Source organism: Xenopus tropicalis, chromosome 1 (genome assembly GCF_000004195.4).
Source record: "Xenopus tropicalis strain Nigerian chromosome 1, UCB_Xtro_10.0, whole genome shotgun sequence".
Taxonomy (NCBI): Eukaryota; Metazoa; Chordata; class Amphibia; order Anura; family Pipidae; genus Xenopus; species Xenopus tropicalis.
In genome coordinates, this window is record NC_030677.2 from 169873674 (window position 1) to 169889334 (window position 15661).

Below are 15661 nucleotides of genomic sequence, written 5' to 3' on the forward strand. Positions count from 1 at the left end.
TTAGAGTTATGGGTTCTCATCTACTGATGTTTCATTGTCGGAATACAGAGGGGGTGGTTTCCAAGTCAAGGTTAATTTTTGTTTTACTTTGTTTCTGTTCTTTCAGGGATTGAGTCCGGGTTGTTACGATACATATAATGCAGATATTGATTGCCAGTGGATTGATATCACAGATGTAAAGCCTGGGAACTATATCTTAAAGGTATGTTTCCTTAATACAATTTCTCACATCAAGCATATTGTCATGCACAGTGTCAGGGTTTATAAATCTATTTGTTTCAATAGGTCAGTGTGAATCCCAGCTACTTGGTACCAGAATCTGATTACTCCAATAACATTGTGCGTTGTGATTTACGATACACTGGTCATTACGTGTATACTTCCAGCTGTACAATTTCTCCGTAAGTATATTTACACAAGTTATTTTGAGAATTGTATTATACTTCAGTTTGTATTATTGAATAGGGAAATTGTACCTTTTTATGTATATATTATGCCCTATTGATCTCCTAGGTTTGAAATCTGGGTTCAGCAGCTTTGAGGGTAAAATGTAAGCATAACGCCAGAGAGTGTAGGTTCATGGTGCAGGTCAGTGATCCCCAACCAGTGGCTCGTGAGCAACATGTTGCCCATCGCCCCCTTTGATGTTGCTCCCAGTGGCCTCAAAGTAGGTGCCCATTTTCAAATCTCCTGCATGAAGACAAGTTTTGGGAGACAGTTTTCTCCAAGCAGAGCCTCCTGCAGGCCAGCAGTCCCCATGGGGCTACCAAATAGCCAATTACAGCCCTTGTTTGACATCCCCAAATAACTTCTATGGCTCACCAACACTCCTTACATCTGAATGTGGCTCAGGAGTAAAAAAAAGTTGGGAATCCCTGGTGTTGATTAAAACACCAGTTAGAATAATGCAAACCTGACACAGGTAGCCAAGTAAGGCTGGGTAGAAAGTACACAGCTGGCATAACCTAGGATTTGCCAGGAATGCTACAGAAACAACCTCTTATTATCACACCTACAATTATAACTGTAATGTAAAGCCACTTGGATATTCTCAAGCCCTTATATTGTTTAAAGGAGAAGGAATGCTACAATCACTGGGTGTGCCAAAATGTTAAGCACTCCCCCTGGGATTGGAATTGCTTACCTTATACCCCAGGATGGTGCTCCTGTTAGGATCTGGGATATCTGCGAGAGAGCGATCCTCTTCCTTCTCTCGTCTATTGTTGGAAGCGAAAGAGCTGGCTTTTTTGTTATAGTTCAGCTTTTCACTCTACTGCGCATACACAGGCAGAAGACAGAAGGAAGAGGATCACTCTTTCACAGCTACTCCAGGCTGGGCGGGTTTTCTCCTAACAGGAGCACCTGCCTGGGGTATCGGGTAAACAATTACAATCAGAGGGAGTACCTAACATTTTGGCACCCCCCATTGATTGTACCTTTCCTTTTATCTAAAATTCTTCTTTTTAAAAGTAATAGCTGCCTTATGTAATTCAAAGCCCAATTCCATATTTCAAAGGGGCTCCAAGCTTAGTTCCTACTAAAGAAGATCAGGGAGTGTGACTGCTTATCTAGTATGTAAAACATCTTGCAACATTATTGTAAATTCCCTTTAAAAGCAGCCACCACAAAGCCAGCGTGTCTGTAAAATCCATGTTCACTCGCTTCTGCCAAGAAGCAATTCTCTCATGAATTTTCCTTCCATTTAGAGGAAGCAAATACATTTTGATCAGTTAAGCTGTAATTTGCCAAATACTTTCCATACCCAGAAAAATGAGTTTTATTGCATGTAGAGAATATCAATTTCCCTACGGTATGTAGTTTTGCAAACTGGTTTTATTTTTCCGGAAAAAGTTGACTCTAATCTTTTTATTTTTTTTTGCAGTTATTAAATACAAGGCAAGGATTTCTACTCAAGGATTTATAATCAAGAGATCATTGGGATGTAAACACTTTTAGGGGACTGCATATGGACTTCAACAAAAATGCAACTGGATTTGAATCATGTTTGGTAAAGGTATCACTATTCTGGGAGGAGGAGCATTTGGACAATCAATGATCAAACTGTTGTACATTTTTTTTGTCTCCACGTACAAGCACTTCAACACTGAAATGCCATGTACATGGAGAAGTGAGCTTTAAGGAGTCTGTTTATATACCAGCCAGTAATAGTTACATTTATTTTTTTCAGTTCCTTAAAATAATGAATATTATATTGTATATCCTCTATAGAGTCTGTAAGTACATAAAGCAATCCGACACCATCCATTGTGACGTTAATCATAGATGATGCCACTATACAGAGAACCCACGCAGAGTTAAACATCTGTGTGACAAACAATTAAAAGGTGTGGGTCCTGTTATCCGGATAAGGGCCCTCTTTGTATACTAAAGAATCATTTACCATTTATATCCCAATCTGGCTCAAATACAACGCACCGTTTTATTATCAGAGAAAAAGGAAATATATTTTTAAATTGTTTGATTAAAATGGAGTCTATGGGAGATGGCCTTCCTGTAATTCAAAGCTTTCTGGATAATGGTTTCCAGATAATGGGATCCCATACCTGTATGCACAGCATAATTTGCCAAGTAGTGTTTATAGTTACTGGTAAAAATCAAAAGTTTTGAATCCAAGTAAATTCATAGGGCTATGCCAACTCAAATAACACATGCCGTTGCCTGACTGATATGATATCATCTTTGGACCATACACATTTTGAGATCTTATACTTGTGGCTTTTAGGCTCACAGTATCCCCCAAATAAGCATTTCTTATTATAAATGAACTATACACTGAGCCATTGGTTACAAGGGCCCATGCAAGGGTACCTCTTATGCTTTTATGGGCTTTTGGGGTGTCACCAATCAGATAAAAGGTGCAGTAAACCTGCTCTTGACTGAAGCACACACACACATTTTATAAACATATAGGGGGTGGCTCTTTGCTACTCTGAGCAATCTTGATAGGACCTGCTCAAACAAAAGTATCATTTGATTCTAAGGACTGGATCAGAGAATATAGTGTAGAGTAACATTTAGCCATTGTGCTTGAATTCATACTTGAACATTTGAGTGTTCCAATGTACCAATGGAAAAATAAATAGGCAATTATTTAACCAAAAGTATTGTTCAAGACGGCACTACCCAAACACACAGTTTGCTTACTTTCACTCCTTTAAAAACAAGATGGGTTCAGAGAATGTTTTTCCTCAAAAGAACATTCCTCAACACAAAAGGTATCCATTAGCTGAAAGAGCAAAATAAATATGGCTACCTAAAGAGTTGAGATCCATTTTAATGAGCCTTATAAAAGCCAAGTTTAGGATGGACTGCTATCCAGTTTTACAGGTACGTGTTACTCTATGTAGTAAATGGCAGCAATAAAACAATGCACTTTTTGGGCTGCAGAAAGCGGCAGTATTGCAAGCAATACAATGAAGCAGTTGTGTGCGTCCTGCTAATGGAAGATCACATTAGTGTGGCACAGCAGCCTTATTTTTATTATACTTGCCAGTGTCAAAAAGGTGCTGAACTATAACTTGAAAAGAATCCGTACAAGCCTATGCTATTAAAGAGGAAGCTTTTTGTGTATTTGCGCTAGAATCTGGGCTTTCCCGTTGTTTGTACTTTGCTTCAATTTCATGACTTTACTATTCAAAAACATTTATTTATACCCTGTTTCTTTATGCACATCTGTTTTACTTGCCTTTAGTAGATTTGCAAACTTCATGTGAAAATTACTTGAATAAAGTATTTCAAGTGTTTTGTGTCCAATTTCTGCCAATTACACGTCTTTTTAGACAGATTTCCAACAATTTTTTTGTATCCTCAGGATGTGTCACTGTATCTGGGTGCTGCTCTGAGTCTTCTCTTCCCTTTGCTGTTGATGTAAATGATTTGCTGCAGCACTTGGATGTTTGCTTTTGGCATTATGGCAGAATATATATTTTTTCCCCTTGTAACACTGAGGAAAAATGTGATGGACAAAGTATGCAGCCCAAAAGGACCCTGCTGTGTATGTTACCAATGCTTCAGTGGGGTTTTAGGACAGACTGATTGATTGATGCTGTTTTTGTTTTCCTGGGATGGTAGACCTGACAAAAAGCTAGTCACACTCATTTTAGTGTTGATGGGACTTATGACAGTAACTTTTTAATGATTTCTAAATAGGCATTTTTCCCAAGTTGAATGCGAGAAGACCTGGATACAGTTGAACTTGCAAATAAATGACTTCTGCATCTACTTTTCTGCTTGTACAAAGTCTAATTTTTCTATAGAAACATATACCGATTTGTTACAGGTATGGACTACACTATATAGGTCAAGAGAAAGGTGCATCCAGCTATTTATTCATTCTATAAGAGAAGATTTATATTATATTATTATATAATAGTACACTGACCTCTGTACTAGTAACTCATCTCTACAGTATTGTTTGATTAACTATGGCTATACCCCGGGCACTGAACAAGGCAATGTTTTAATTGAACTATATAAACCTTTCCTAAAAGTTCTTTCACTGCAAATGTAATAACTTGGAAAGCACTTGTTCCTCCTCGGCAGCTGCACTAAAAAATCTGGCACTCAGTGTAGATAGCAACATCAGAAGGTGCAACTAGCCCTGTCCTTACCACCTGCCTTTTGGTACCAATATGCCTCCTCCCCAGCTGGCCATCTTGAATCGAGCCTTGCCCAACACCGGTAGCAAGGTGCATTCCGTAGGTTTCTGTGCTCTGAAACTGAGTGCCTGCATCTATTTGCACAATGGGGCATTGTAAATGAGCCCTTGAATCTGAGAATGCTTGAAGGATTTCCAGCAATTTTATCTGGCACAATACATGTGGGAGATATGCCATACCCTCAATAAAATGAGTGGTCTAAGATGTTAAATGCCATAGAAAATTATGTTCAATATTAATTTTTTTCTAGTTTATCTAATCAATATTGACCGCTGGTACTGCCCAAATTAAAGTTTTAAGTCACTTTCCTAGCTGAATCAGATTAATTTAGAACCATTCATTCGGAACCAGTCTCATATAGACAAACTTTAGTGGGCAATGTATACAAAGGACTGCTGTATTGCTCCCTATTTAGAGCATCGCGTTCCTAATCTTCCCAGGCCATTTTGCCTGGTGCTTGCATGCTCTTTGCATTTCACCTGCCCTGATCTTTATGCAATGAGAAGTGTCCCAAATGTAAGCATGGGAGCGATGGTGAGTTGGGCGGCGGCACATACGGTGGGGTGCAAAATGTGAAAGGAAGGTTTGGCTGATAAAGGGAAAGAACCATCATTCAGTTTACTTTCATCTTAATGGGATGTCTGCAGGTTACACGACAGGAAACATTTCACGTCTCAGGTGACAACTCAAAATAAACAAGTAATCTCGAGAGACAAATAAATGGTGTCCTGGTAGATCTAAAGCAACAACATTTCCAATCAATTTGAGAGTGCTATAAATCTCTAAAATTGAGGTATCAGGATCACCAAAACATGAATGGTAGGGATCGACAAATCAATAAAGGGGAAAGGCAATTAGATGCTATTTGCTTTAAACACTTATCTCCGACATCAACTCAAATATACGTACCTCTGAGTTCTTGTTATTTTAGTACATTACCTCAACAGTTAGTGTGGTTTTTTTGTATAGTAATTTCTAACAAGGTATTTTGTCACAGGGAAACATAATTTTTTTTTTCAAAACACAAGCGCCTCTTTTCCAGAGAAAACAACCCCAACCTCGACAGTGTAACATCACATCAGTTAATAGTGCTCCTCCATCAGAATCCTGCATTGAAATCTGTTTTTTCAAAAGAGCAAACCAATATCTTCTATTTTTTTAAATGAAGCTTTACATGGGACTAGACAGGTTCTTAGTCTTAAACTTCAGTCACACATTACTGCGTCACTACAAGTTGTGTCACTAAATAACAGCTCCCTCACACCTGTATTTCTAAAAGTGCTCCCACCTATTGCTAAATATGAGAACAGCACTCAAAAGTAAAACAACCAAATCTGGCCATGACTCCTCTGGTTACATTAGGTAGGAGAAGCTTATTTGAAAGCAGTTCTAATGTGTAGCTATGGCTTCTTCTGAAAGCTCAGACTCAGGCACAATACACTGAGATGGCGCCTACATACCAAAATTAAACCTAAAAAATACAATAATTGGTTCAAGAATTTTTCATGAAGTTTAAATGTTAGAGGGAATTAGTTGCAATTTACAGTGTAATTTAGTAATAAAAAACTACACTATAAAAGACATAATCCCTTTAAGAGTGTCTTAAAAATGGTGGAATTTAATATTAAAATATAGGGGTTGGTTAATCAGTGCCTGACATGTAACTGAGTGGTAATGATGTTTATTGCTCAGTTACAGATGTTGGGCATTAGGTAGTTGGATGGGAGCTGTGTTCTTCTCCCAACTACATTTCTGCTTAAAGCAGAGCAGTTTCAGTAGAGCTTGTCTGCTTGTGGCAGGTGTAAAAAAGCAGTGAAAGTGGCAGTGTCACAATTCCAAACCAGTAATGCAATATATGACAGTGCTACATTCATACAAACACTGGAAGTCCTGTGATAATACTCTTTATATATATATTAATACACTGTTAATAAAGAACAAGTGCAATGTTATGCATTAACTGTTTAATATAGGAATTTGCTGCAGGCAAAAAAAGAGTTGTTTGTGTAAAAGAAATATTAAGTCTTTAAAAAGTATTCTAATCATCAAAAACTATCTTTTTCCCTTGGAATTTTGTAATTTGAGCCTGCTGTTCCTTGCGTTTCCTGCTGGCTTCCCACGAGGGGTGTAGCGGCTGCGCTTCTAGTTTTCTGCCCGGTTGCCTCACAGATGTGGCTTTGCTCTGTAATGGTTTCTTTGCCAGTGGACTTGCCTGCGGCATAACTGAAGAGAAACATCGGTATTAAAACACAATTTCATTTATATTTAAAGGCAATTTCTTGCAAACCTGCTAGCCACAATATAAGGAAAAAAGAAAATACCACGAAGCAAGTATATAATTCGGCTGAGCTGGACTTTGCCGTATCTGTTGTCAGATAATGGAAAATTGATTAAAAAAAAAAAAATCACCACCTCCCACAAAAATACATTTGCCAAACAAGCAGATTTTTGCCCACCTGGACCCACTAGGTGGGGGGCTTGCTTGTGCTTGTTCTGGAGGGGCTTCATGTAGATCTATTTTCAAATGTTTGCTCAGATATTCACTAGGAAGGCTGAAAGATCCTGTTAAGCAAGAACTGCATGTTCCTATTGATCTTGTCCTCTAACAAGTATTGGTCAGGGTGGCTAAGGCTTTGGCCCCATTGACAGGACTATGGTGATATTGTTAGTTCACCTTAATAAGCATTCCAGTAAAGAGTTGCGGCAGGAAAATCATGCTGGGTTAGGGATAGAGCAATCCTTCCATAGGCTAATTACAAATGGAAACATTAGTCTGGCCTATGGCAGAAATATGCTGCCCCCAGCCCACCATGACTGACACAACTGTGGTGGAGCCTTTACCCAACATGTGACGGCTTTGGTAGGTATCCTGGGCTGGGCGCAGCTTTGGGGGATTTTGTATGCGGCAACTCTTCACTAATACTGACATGTGCCTATGGATTTTTAAAGGAACGTGTTAGTATTGCTTTAACATTTAGATTTATTAAAGCTTAATAATGCTCATGGCAGTCACTCTGGATTTAGAGAACTGTTGAATTGGAAACAGCAAATACCTGGTCTTTTGTTTCTCTCCTGTCGGAAGTTTGTTTCTCTGAAAAAGAAAAAATCTCAGTATGTGAGTTTGAACTGCAACATTCCTATGTTACTGGCTGCATAGTACAGGCATTTGAAAGGCAAAGCAGCATTAAATAGTCTTATGTTTATTAAAAGGTAAAGGAAGAATTCACCATAAACAATGCAGAAGCCTTTATGTTTCTCAGTCAGAAAACCAGTAGTATGATGGGTAAAGGCATTGTGTATGGGGAATGTATTAATTGATAATTATGCAACTTTAGTGTCGTCATTTGTTTTCATTCATAAAAAGCCAAAATATGAATTGATGTAAATGTACTGGGTGCTTCTCTAAGCACTTTTGCAATTTACATCCACTTTATATTTTTAGTGGTTTCTGAGGTATTTGCATGTTTAAAGACTCATAGCATTTGGCTTGACAGAGAGTCAGCAACCCTAGAGCAGAGTCTTGCATTGAGTCAGGTTCAGTTTGGGTACCTGGGTAGATTTCAGGCTCTCATTCCCCCCACCAAAGTTAAGAGGTATTTTCCCCCCTGCTCTAGTTGATCCACCTCTGGAGTGATGTCACACACGTACAACAGAGACATCAATTTCAGTTTAGCTGGTCTCCCGGTTGGGTGAAAGGTGCAGGTAGGGTAAGTAGGGTTGCCAACTGGATGGTATTTTACCAGCCTAGCCAGTAAAACACCTGTAGTTGCCAGTAAATCTGTAATATCCTTACATTGAGCCCCTAGACAGGCCTCGATCCACCCCACAACCAACCTCTGGCCAGAGTGTCTTAGCCAAACCCCTTTAATTCACAGCCCCATCCCCTTTTACATCACAGCCCGTGCCTCCACTGGCTGGGTAATATTGTTCAGAAAGGTGGCAACCCTAGGGGGTAGTAGGGGCAGGTAAAGGGGATAGGGTGATTGTATAGCGGGTCAGCAGGTCTGGGTGGGTTGTGAGACAGAAGATACAGGTTGGGCACAGGTCTGCCCAAACAGACTCACACAGAACTCTACCCTAGAGTTAACTGAATTCAGGAAGTGCATAGGAAATGCCTAGTCAGTTCGGGTTGCTGCCTAGAATTTTAAAACTGTCTAAAACTGCTAATATATCAGAAACAATTATGAATAGAAAATTATTGTAAACTGCAAAAGTGCTCAGAGAAGCATTTTGAGTTAGATTAGATCAATTTATTTTTTTTAGATCCCCTTAATAGCTGATGATAAATACACTGTCATACTACAGTATAATAGTATAACACAAAGTTTACTATACAAGCTTGGCTGTACTACTATTCTTCCAATGTCCCTTAAAATGCAGGTGCAGAAAGTGGGAGAGTAGCTGGCATTTGTCACATAAATGAAACCTGCTAATGTGACAGGGAGCTTTAGGGCCCACCCGTTCTCAACATTGAACAGGCCCATCCATAACCAGAACCCACATCAGTCTCTTCAACTGTGGCGCCACATCTCACTGATTATTTATACAGTTAGGCACAACAGCAATTTGGAAAACAGGGAAGGCATACACATTACTCATGTGGCAATCTAAATAAAGTTAGCCTAGGCCATAAGGAGACAGTTCGGGCTCCATTCCCCACCACATTAAAGGAAAACTATACCTTCAGAATGAATACTTAACCAACAGATAATAAATATCATATTAAGTGACCTGTTAAAGAATCTTACTAGAAACTGAAATTTACACAGGTAAGAAATCTCTTTTGCGTTATCTGATAACCTGTTATCCAGAGAGTTCCAAATTATAGGAAGGCCATAGATTTCATTTTAATAAAAAAATTCATTTTTAAAAAAGATTTTTCCTCTGTAATAATAAAACAGTACCTTGTACTTGATCCCAACTAAGATATAATTACCCCTTATTGGGGGCAGAACAGCCCTATTGGGTTTATTTCATGGTTAAATGATTCCCTTTTCTCTGTAATAATAAAACAGTACCTGTACTTGATCCTAACTACAATATACTTTATACTTATTGGAAGCAAAACAACAATATTGCATTTATTTCAGAATATCAAAAGCACTTGCTGGGATTTACCTATGTGAACTGAAGTTTTATTAAAAAAAAACACAACAAAAAACAAACCCCCAAAACACGGCATTTGCAAAATGCTCACCTTTTTGTAAAGGAAGGCTTTGGTTCGGTTTGTGATAAAGACTTGCAAAAAACGGATTTTAATTTCATAGATTTAGCAGTTGGAATCTCTTTCTGTACTTCTGATGTTTGTGCTTTTTCTTTAGTAGGTGGCACTTTTTCTTCCTTCTGCTTGCTGCCATCTTTGTCTGACTTCTTTTTCTTTGTTCTTCTAATTTTGCCAATAAAAAAGTCATTGTCGCTGCCACTATCACTATCCTCAAAACTAGATGAGTGCTTATAAAACCTCTCCTCTGTGCTGTCATCAAAATACTCTTTCTCTTTGTCTGAATCTTCAATATCACTTAACTCACAACCTAGTTCTTGCTCCAAGCAAGCTTTCTTTTTAGGAGGGCTTTCCACTGCTGGCCTTTCCACTGCTGGCCTTTCCACTGCTGGCCTTTCCACTGCTGGCCTTTCCACTGCTGGCCTTTCCACTGCTGGCCTTTCCACTGCTGGCCTTTCCACTGCTGGCCTTTCCACTGCTGGCCTTTCCACTGCTGGCCTTTCCACTGCTGGCCTTTCCACTGCTGGCCTTTCCACTGCTGGCCTTTCCACTGCTGGCCTTTCCACTGCTGGCCTTTCCACTGCTGGCCTTTCCACATCTTGGGCCTTAGGCTGTTCCTTGTTTTCTGCTGTCTGCTCAGGCAAGTTCTCTTGCACATAAGGTAGTTCAAGAGCTTTTTCAGTGCCCTTATCTGAATCTTCTAGCAGGTTTTTGCATTTCTCTTCTTTTACATGTTCTTTTGCTGATTTTATCTCTTCTGTATTTTTATTTAGCTTTGCTTGTACAGGCTTTTTGGTTTCTTTAATCTTTGTGACCTGCTCAGGTTCGTCCTTCTCTCTTTCCCTCTCCCCTTCAGCAGCAGTTTTTCTTGCATCTTTAAAAGCTTTAATAGCCTCTGCAAACAAAACAAAAGATAATTATAAATACATATACATACATATATAAAAAATTAGAGGTCCTCTGCACTCACCTATTATCAATATATATATGACATTAGGGCATTTTGTGCATTAAGCTACTAAGAAATGTCCTTCCCTTTCCACAAAACTGGGATTGTTTGACCATATATTACAAAAGACTACAAGCTGGACAACTACGTCATAGTCATCCCAGGTATGGCCAGTCCTACACTCACTTTTATTTGATTAAGAATTTTACTGCTTTAATATACATTTAACAAAGGCACAGAGTTTTACCTGCAGCTTACTTGCTTTTAAGGTTAAATGGTTGCCCTTTTATTGGCTCTGGGATCACCGGAGTAGCTAGAAAGGGTGGGAGCTACAAGGAGCTGGAGCTGGCCACTGCTCCTGTATAAACTATATAAACAATAGCAAAGTTGTGCTCACCACTACATTTTAAACCATTAGGCGGGGGTGCATTATAAATATATACTGTATATATAGGACATTAAGACATTTTGTAAATATATATATATAGTGAGTTTATGTGGCTAATTCTAAGTCTGTACACACAAGTGCATGCTTATTCATGACATAGATAAATCATACACACAGCTTATACCCAGTTGTGTTCTTACCAATGTTCAAGGTATGGGAGCTTTCCTATATCGGATGAACCTTGGCAACTTAGTAATTGGGGGCTTAAATGAAAACTAAAGCTTAACTAAGAAATAGGGCAGAAATGTTGTACTTTGTTTCAGGCTTCTGAACCAACCCAAAGCAACCCCAGCCCTTTAGCAGGGAAGATCTGGGCCCCCAAATATGCCCCCCATCTTCTTTACTGCTGATTCACTGTACATGCTCTGTGCTGCAGCCTGTTACTGAGCTAAGGAACCAACTCACAATATGCTGTAAACATATATATAATATAAATGTCATAATATAAGGCTGATTGGTAAATTATTCAGATTCTAGGCAGCTCAGAAACCAATGCAATTAGCATCACAATTTAATAACCAGCCCTGTGGCATCAGCTTATATGACAGGCAAACCTCATTTTATGCTTGATAATTTGCCCCTAACAGCCCCTAAGCTTAGCTTCTCAACAGCTGCCCAGAGCTCACTGAGCATGTGCAGTGTCCCTGATACATCTCACAGAATCCAAGATGGGAAGCTCCTGTGACAGCTGTAAAAACCTATATCATTACTACTATAGATATTCTAAAACTTGAGGCTGGTGCATTTTAAATGGCATTTCTAGGCATGCAACAGGTCAAATTGTATTTTAAGATGAATGCTTTCATAACACATATCCAGGTACAGAGTTTGGGCTGTTGCTACAAGTGTTTTTAACCTCCATTTACCATACGATCACATTGGAGCTGCTGCATTAAATTGTAAAAATGCCAAAGAATAAAATGAATTAAGCTAGGTCTTCTTTCCACTGCAGTCAAATGACATGGGAATCACTTTAGGGCACTATGCGTGCCCATCTATATACTCGGTAACATAATTAACAAAGGCACATACAGTAAAACCTCAATTTTACATAACAGTTTATAATGCATTTCAAATTATTTGTTTCCCTAATTTTATATAATGTTTTCTGAGATTTTACATAAAAATGTTTCTAATATATTTCTAGTACATTTTCCTGGATTTTACACTATTTTTTCCTGGTTCCCTGAAAAATAGTAAAATAGGGGTTCTACTGAAATCATGAAATAATTACTGTGTGACGAGGAAAATAAGGCTCTAAAGAATACAAAGTTTAAATAGAAACATGCAAAGCCAGTAAATCTGAGGCACTAATCCAAGAACAAAAAGAATAGCTGAGATACATTCATAGAAAAAGAGGAAAGGAAAACCAGGCTGACAGACTATAAATCAGAACAAAGTTAAGGGAACCAAGTAAAGAACATTCCAGAGAGGGCAGAAAGAGGCCAATGGAAAATGCTAAGGAACTTGTTACTTACATGCAAAGAATCAGTACACAGGAACCAAAAGAGAGGAGAAAGCAAACTCTAAAGGGACATAATGAGGTTTATCTCCTGCTGCCCTTCTATTTTACAATACAAAGCAAAACATAGTTGCAACAGGTGAAATGTTAAACACAGGATAATACCAGCATTTGTGCTTTACCTTTAATAGCTGTGATTTTCTGCTTAAGCAAAGGGTGTGTGGCCAGTCTTGCTAATGCTCGCTCCTCAGCAGTGCTGTTAGGCTGACAAAGGGTAAATCAATGGTTTTTAACAGATGTAAACGCATATGAAAAAGTATAAGATACAGTATAAGTAGCACACATTAATAAGATAGATATCAGACAATGTCAGAATTATGTTTTGTTTTAGTGTGTCAGAATCTTTACTGAACTCAATCATTTGTTTGACAAATTATTTATAATTTCCTGGAACTTAAAGGAGAAGGAAAGGCTAAATCACTGGGGGGAGCCAAAATGTTAGGCACACCCCAGTGATTGTAATGGCTTACCTTTTACCCCAGGCTGGTGCTCCTATTAGGAGGAAAACCACACCAGTCCGGGGTACCTGTAACGAGCGAGTTTTTTTCTCTTCCATCACTGTCTTTGCACGCATGAGCAGTAGAGTGAAGAGCTGAACTTTAAAGGAACAGTAACACCAAAAAATGAAAGAGCTTTAAAGTAATAAATATATAATGCACTGTTGCCCTGCACTGGTAAAACTGGTGTGTTTGCTACAGTAACACTACTATAATTTATATAATAAGCTGCTGTGTAGCCACGGGGGCAGCCATTCAAGCTGGAAAAAAGGAGAAAAGGCACAGGTTACATAGCAGATAACAGATAAGTTCTGTAGAATACAATAGTGTTTTATCTGTTATCTGCTATGTGCCTGTGCCTTTTCTCCTTTGAATGGCTGCCCCCATGGCTACATAGCAGCTAATTATATAAATTATAGTAGACTTTCTGAAGTAAACACACAACTTTTACCAGTGCAGGGCAGCAGCACATTATATTTTAGTTACTTTTATACACTTTCATTTTTTGGTGTTACTGTTCCTTTAACAATAAAGTCAGTTTTTTCACTCTACCGCGCATGAGCCGGCCCCGGGATTCAGAAGACAAAAGAAAGAAGGAAGAGGAGACACTCACTGCAGCTACCCTGGGCTGGTGCGGTTTTCTCCTAACAGGAGCACCAGCCTGGGGTAAAAGGTAAGCCATTACAATCACTGGGGGGTTCCTAACAGATTTAAAAAATAAATAAATAAATAAGGATGCCTTGTTTAATTGGTATAAACCTCCTACTACCTTTTTCAGACAAATGACCATACTCCAATACCTTCAGTTTTTTAAAATTCATACTGTAATACTACTTTTTAATACAAGCTTTCTGGAAGCTTCTATGGCTTCCATCACTGAAGGGTACCCAGGTTGTGAATACTACTGTGCATGGCCAACCCAAAAGGCTTGTGGTGCGCAAGTACACATGCACAATGCCGAGGGCTTGGTGTCGGACAGAGGAAGGAAACAATGCTGATGTCACTCTTGAAAAAAGAATCTGCAGCACTTTCAGTTATTAAGAAATTGTTTAAAAAAAATTTCACCTGGGTAGTAAACCATGGCAACCAACCAGATGTTTGCTTTCATTGTTTTACCTGAAGATGGCTGAAAAAACTAATCACTGATTGGTTGCTATGGGTTATTGCCCAAATGCATATTTGCCTAGTGTCTATAAATCAGTCCAAATGTCATATACACAAAGGAACCCCCTTGCTGCCTGTGCCTCAGTCTTACAGATAAGGAGGGTAACCTCCCTTGTACAGTAGGATTAATTGTAAAGGCAAAATTAAACCTCTTTTAATATCCCTTAATAAAAAGAGTAGGCAGAAAGCATGTTAAAATCAAGCCTTACTTACTGAACACACGTGTTACAAATTTTATTTTCAGCAAACAAAGCCTCTCTTTCCTTTACTAGGCTCAGATCCAATTTTTTTTTTTTTTTTTTAAAAAGATGTTTACTTTTTGAAGACATATGAGTATCACTGTACTGATAATTTATTTTGAGCAGTGAAAATTAGATAAAATATAGCCTGTTTCCCCCAAGGAGTGCCTTTATGCTGCCCAAGAGATCCCAATAATCTTCTACATTCTGTGCTGCACATCAGTTTTCCATTCTGAATGGAATACACTGTTGCTATTGTATGGTTAGAAAATGTATGCCTGCTACAGAAGCTTAAACTTTTCATGTGGTTGCTTGAAATGGAAGTAACTCATGGTGTATGAAAACCTCAGCTTCCTGAGAAGGTTTTATGTTTACCAAGAAAGACGGAGTTTAAGCAAGGATACAGATCACTTCCAGCAGATCACACAAACCGTAACAATGTGTGATGGGGGGGTGTGCCTGTAACACGGCAAAATTATGGAATGTAATTAGAAACAAAAAGTAATGTGAAAAATGAAAAAAAGGTACTAATGCATGATATGTAATTATGCAACACCATGAACAAGAGTAAGCAAAGAACCTAATTAGACATAAATTATTAGTGAGTGACAAGAATTTAGCAGTATATAATTAGGGATGCACTAAATCTAGGATTTGGTTCGGGATTCGGATTTGGACGAATCCATGCTCTTGGCCAAACCAAATCCTAAAAATCACGTGACTTTTTATCATGTAAACACGGAAGTTGCAAATATTTTATTGTGCGCGCACCACACGTTCCAAGACCTAATTAGCATATGCTACTTAGGATTCGGATTTGGTTCAGTATTCAGCCAAATCCTTTATGAAGGATTCAGCCGAAAACAAAGAAGTGGATTCAGTGCATCCCTATACATAATGCCTCTCTTTACCTTTTCTTTTAACTCTTTTGTTAGCAGGAGC

The 15661-nt window shown here is 38.6% G+C and overlaps 2 protein-coding genes across 4 annotated transcripts in view; one reads left to right on the forward strand and one right to left on the reverse strand.

Moving 5' to 3' along the window:
* lox (lysyl oxidase) overlaps positions 1-4242 on the forward strand; it is a 28301-nt gene extending 24059 nt beyond the window's left edge. Inside the window, 3 exon segments of one of the 3 annotated variants that reach the window (NM_001079143.1) lie at positions 107-202; positions 286-401; positions 1883-3763. In NM_001079143.1, the coding sequence (NP_001072611.1) occupies positions 107-202; positions 286-401; positions 1883-1889 (219 nt within the window). In that variant the 3' untranslated portion in view covers positions 1890-3763. 3 annotated transcript variants of the gene reach the window in all.
* Positions 4243-6626: 2384 nt separating this feature from the next.
* The window catches only part of srfbp1 (serum response factor binding protein 1), a 49705-nt gene continuing 40670 nt past the window's right edge, over positions 6627-15661 (reverse strand). Inside the window, 4 exon segments of the mRNA NM_001011115.1 lie at positions 6627-6902; positions 7733-7770; positions 9877-10795; positions 12942-13023. Coding sequence (NP_001011115.1) covers positions 6718-6902; positions 7733-7770; positions 9877-10795; positions 12942-13023 — 1224 coding nt within the window. The 3' untranslated portion in view covers positions 6627-6717.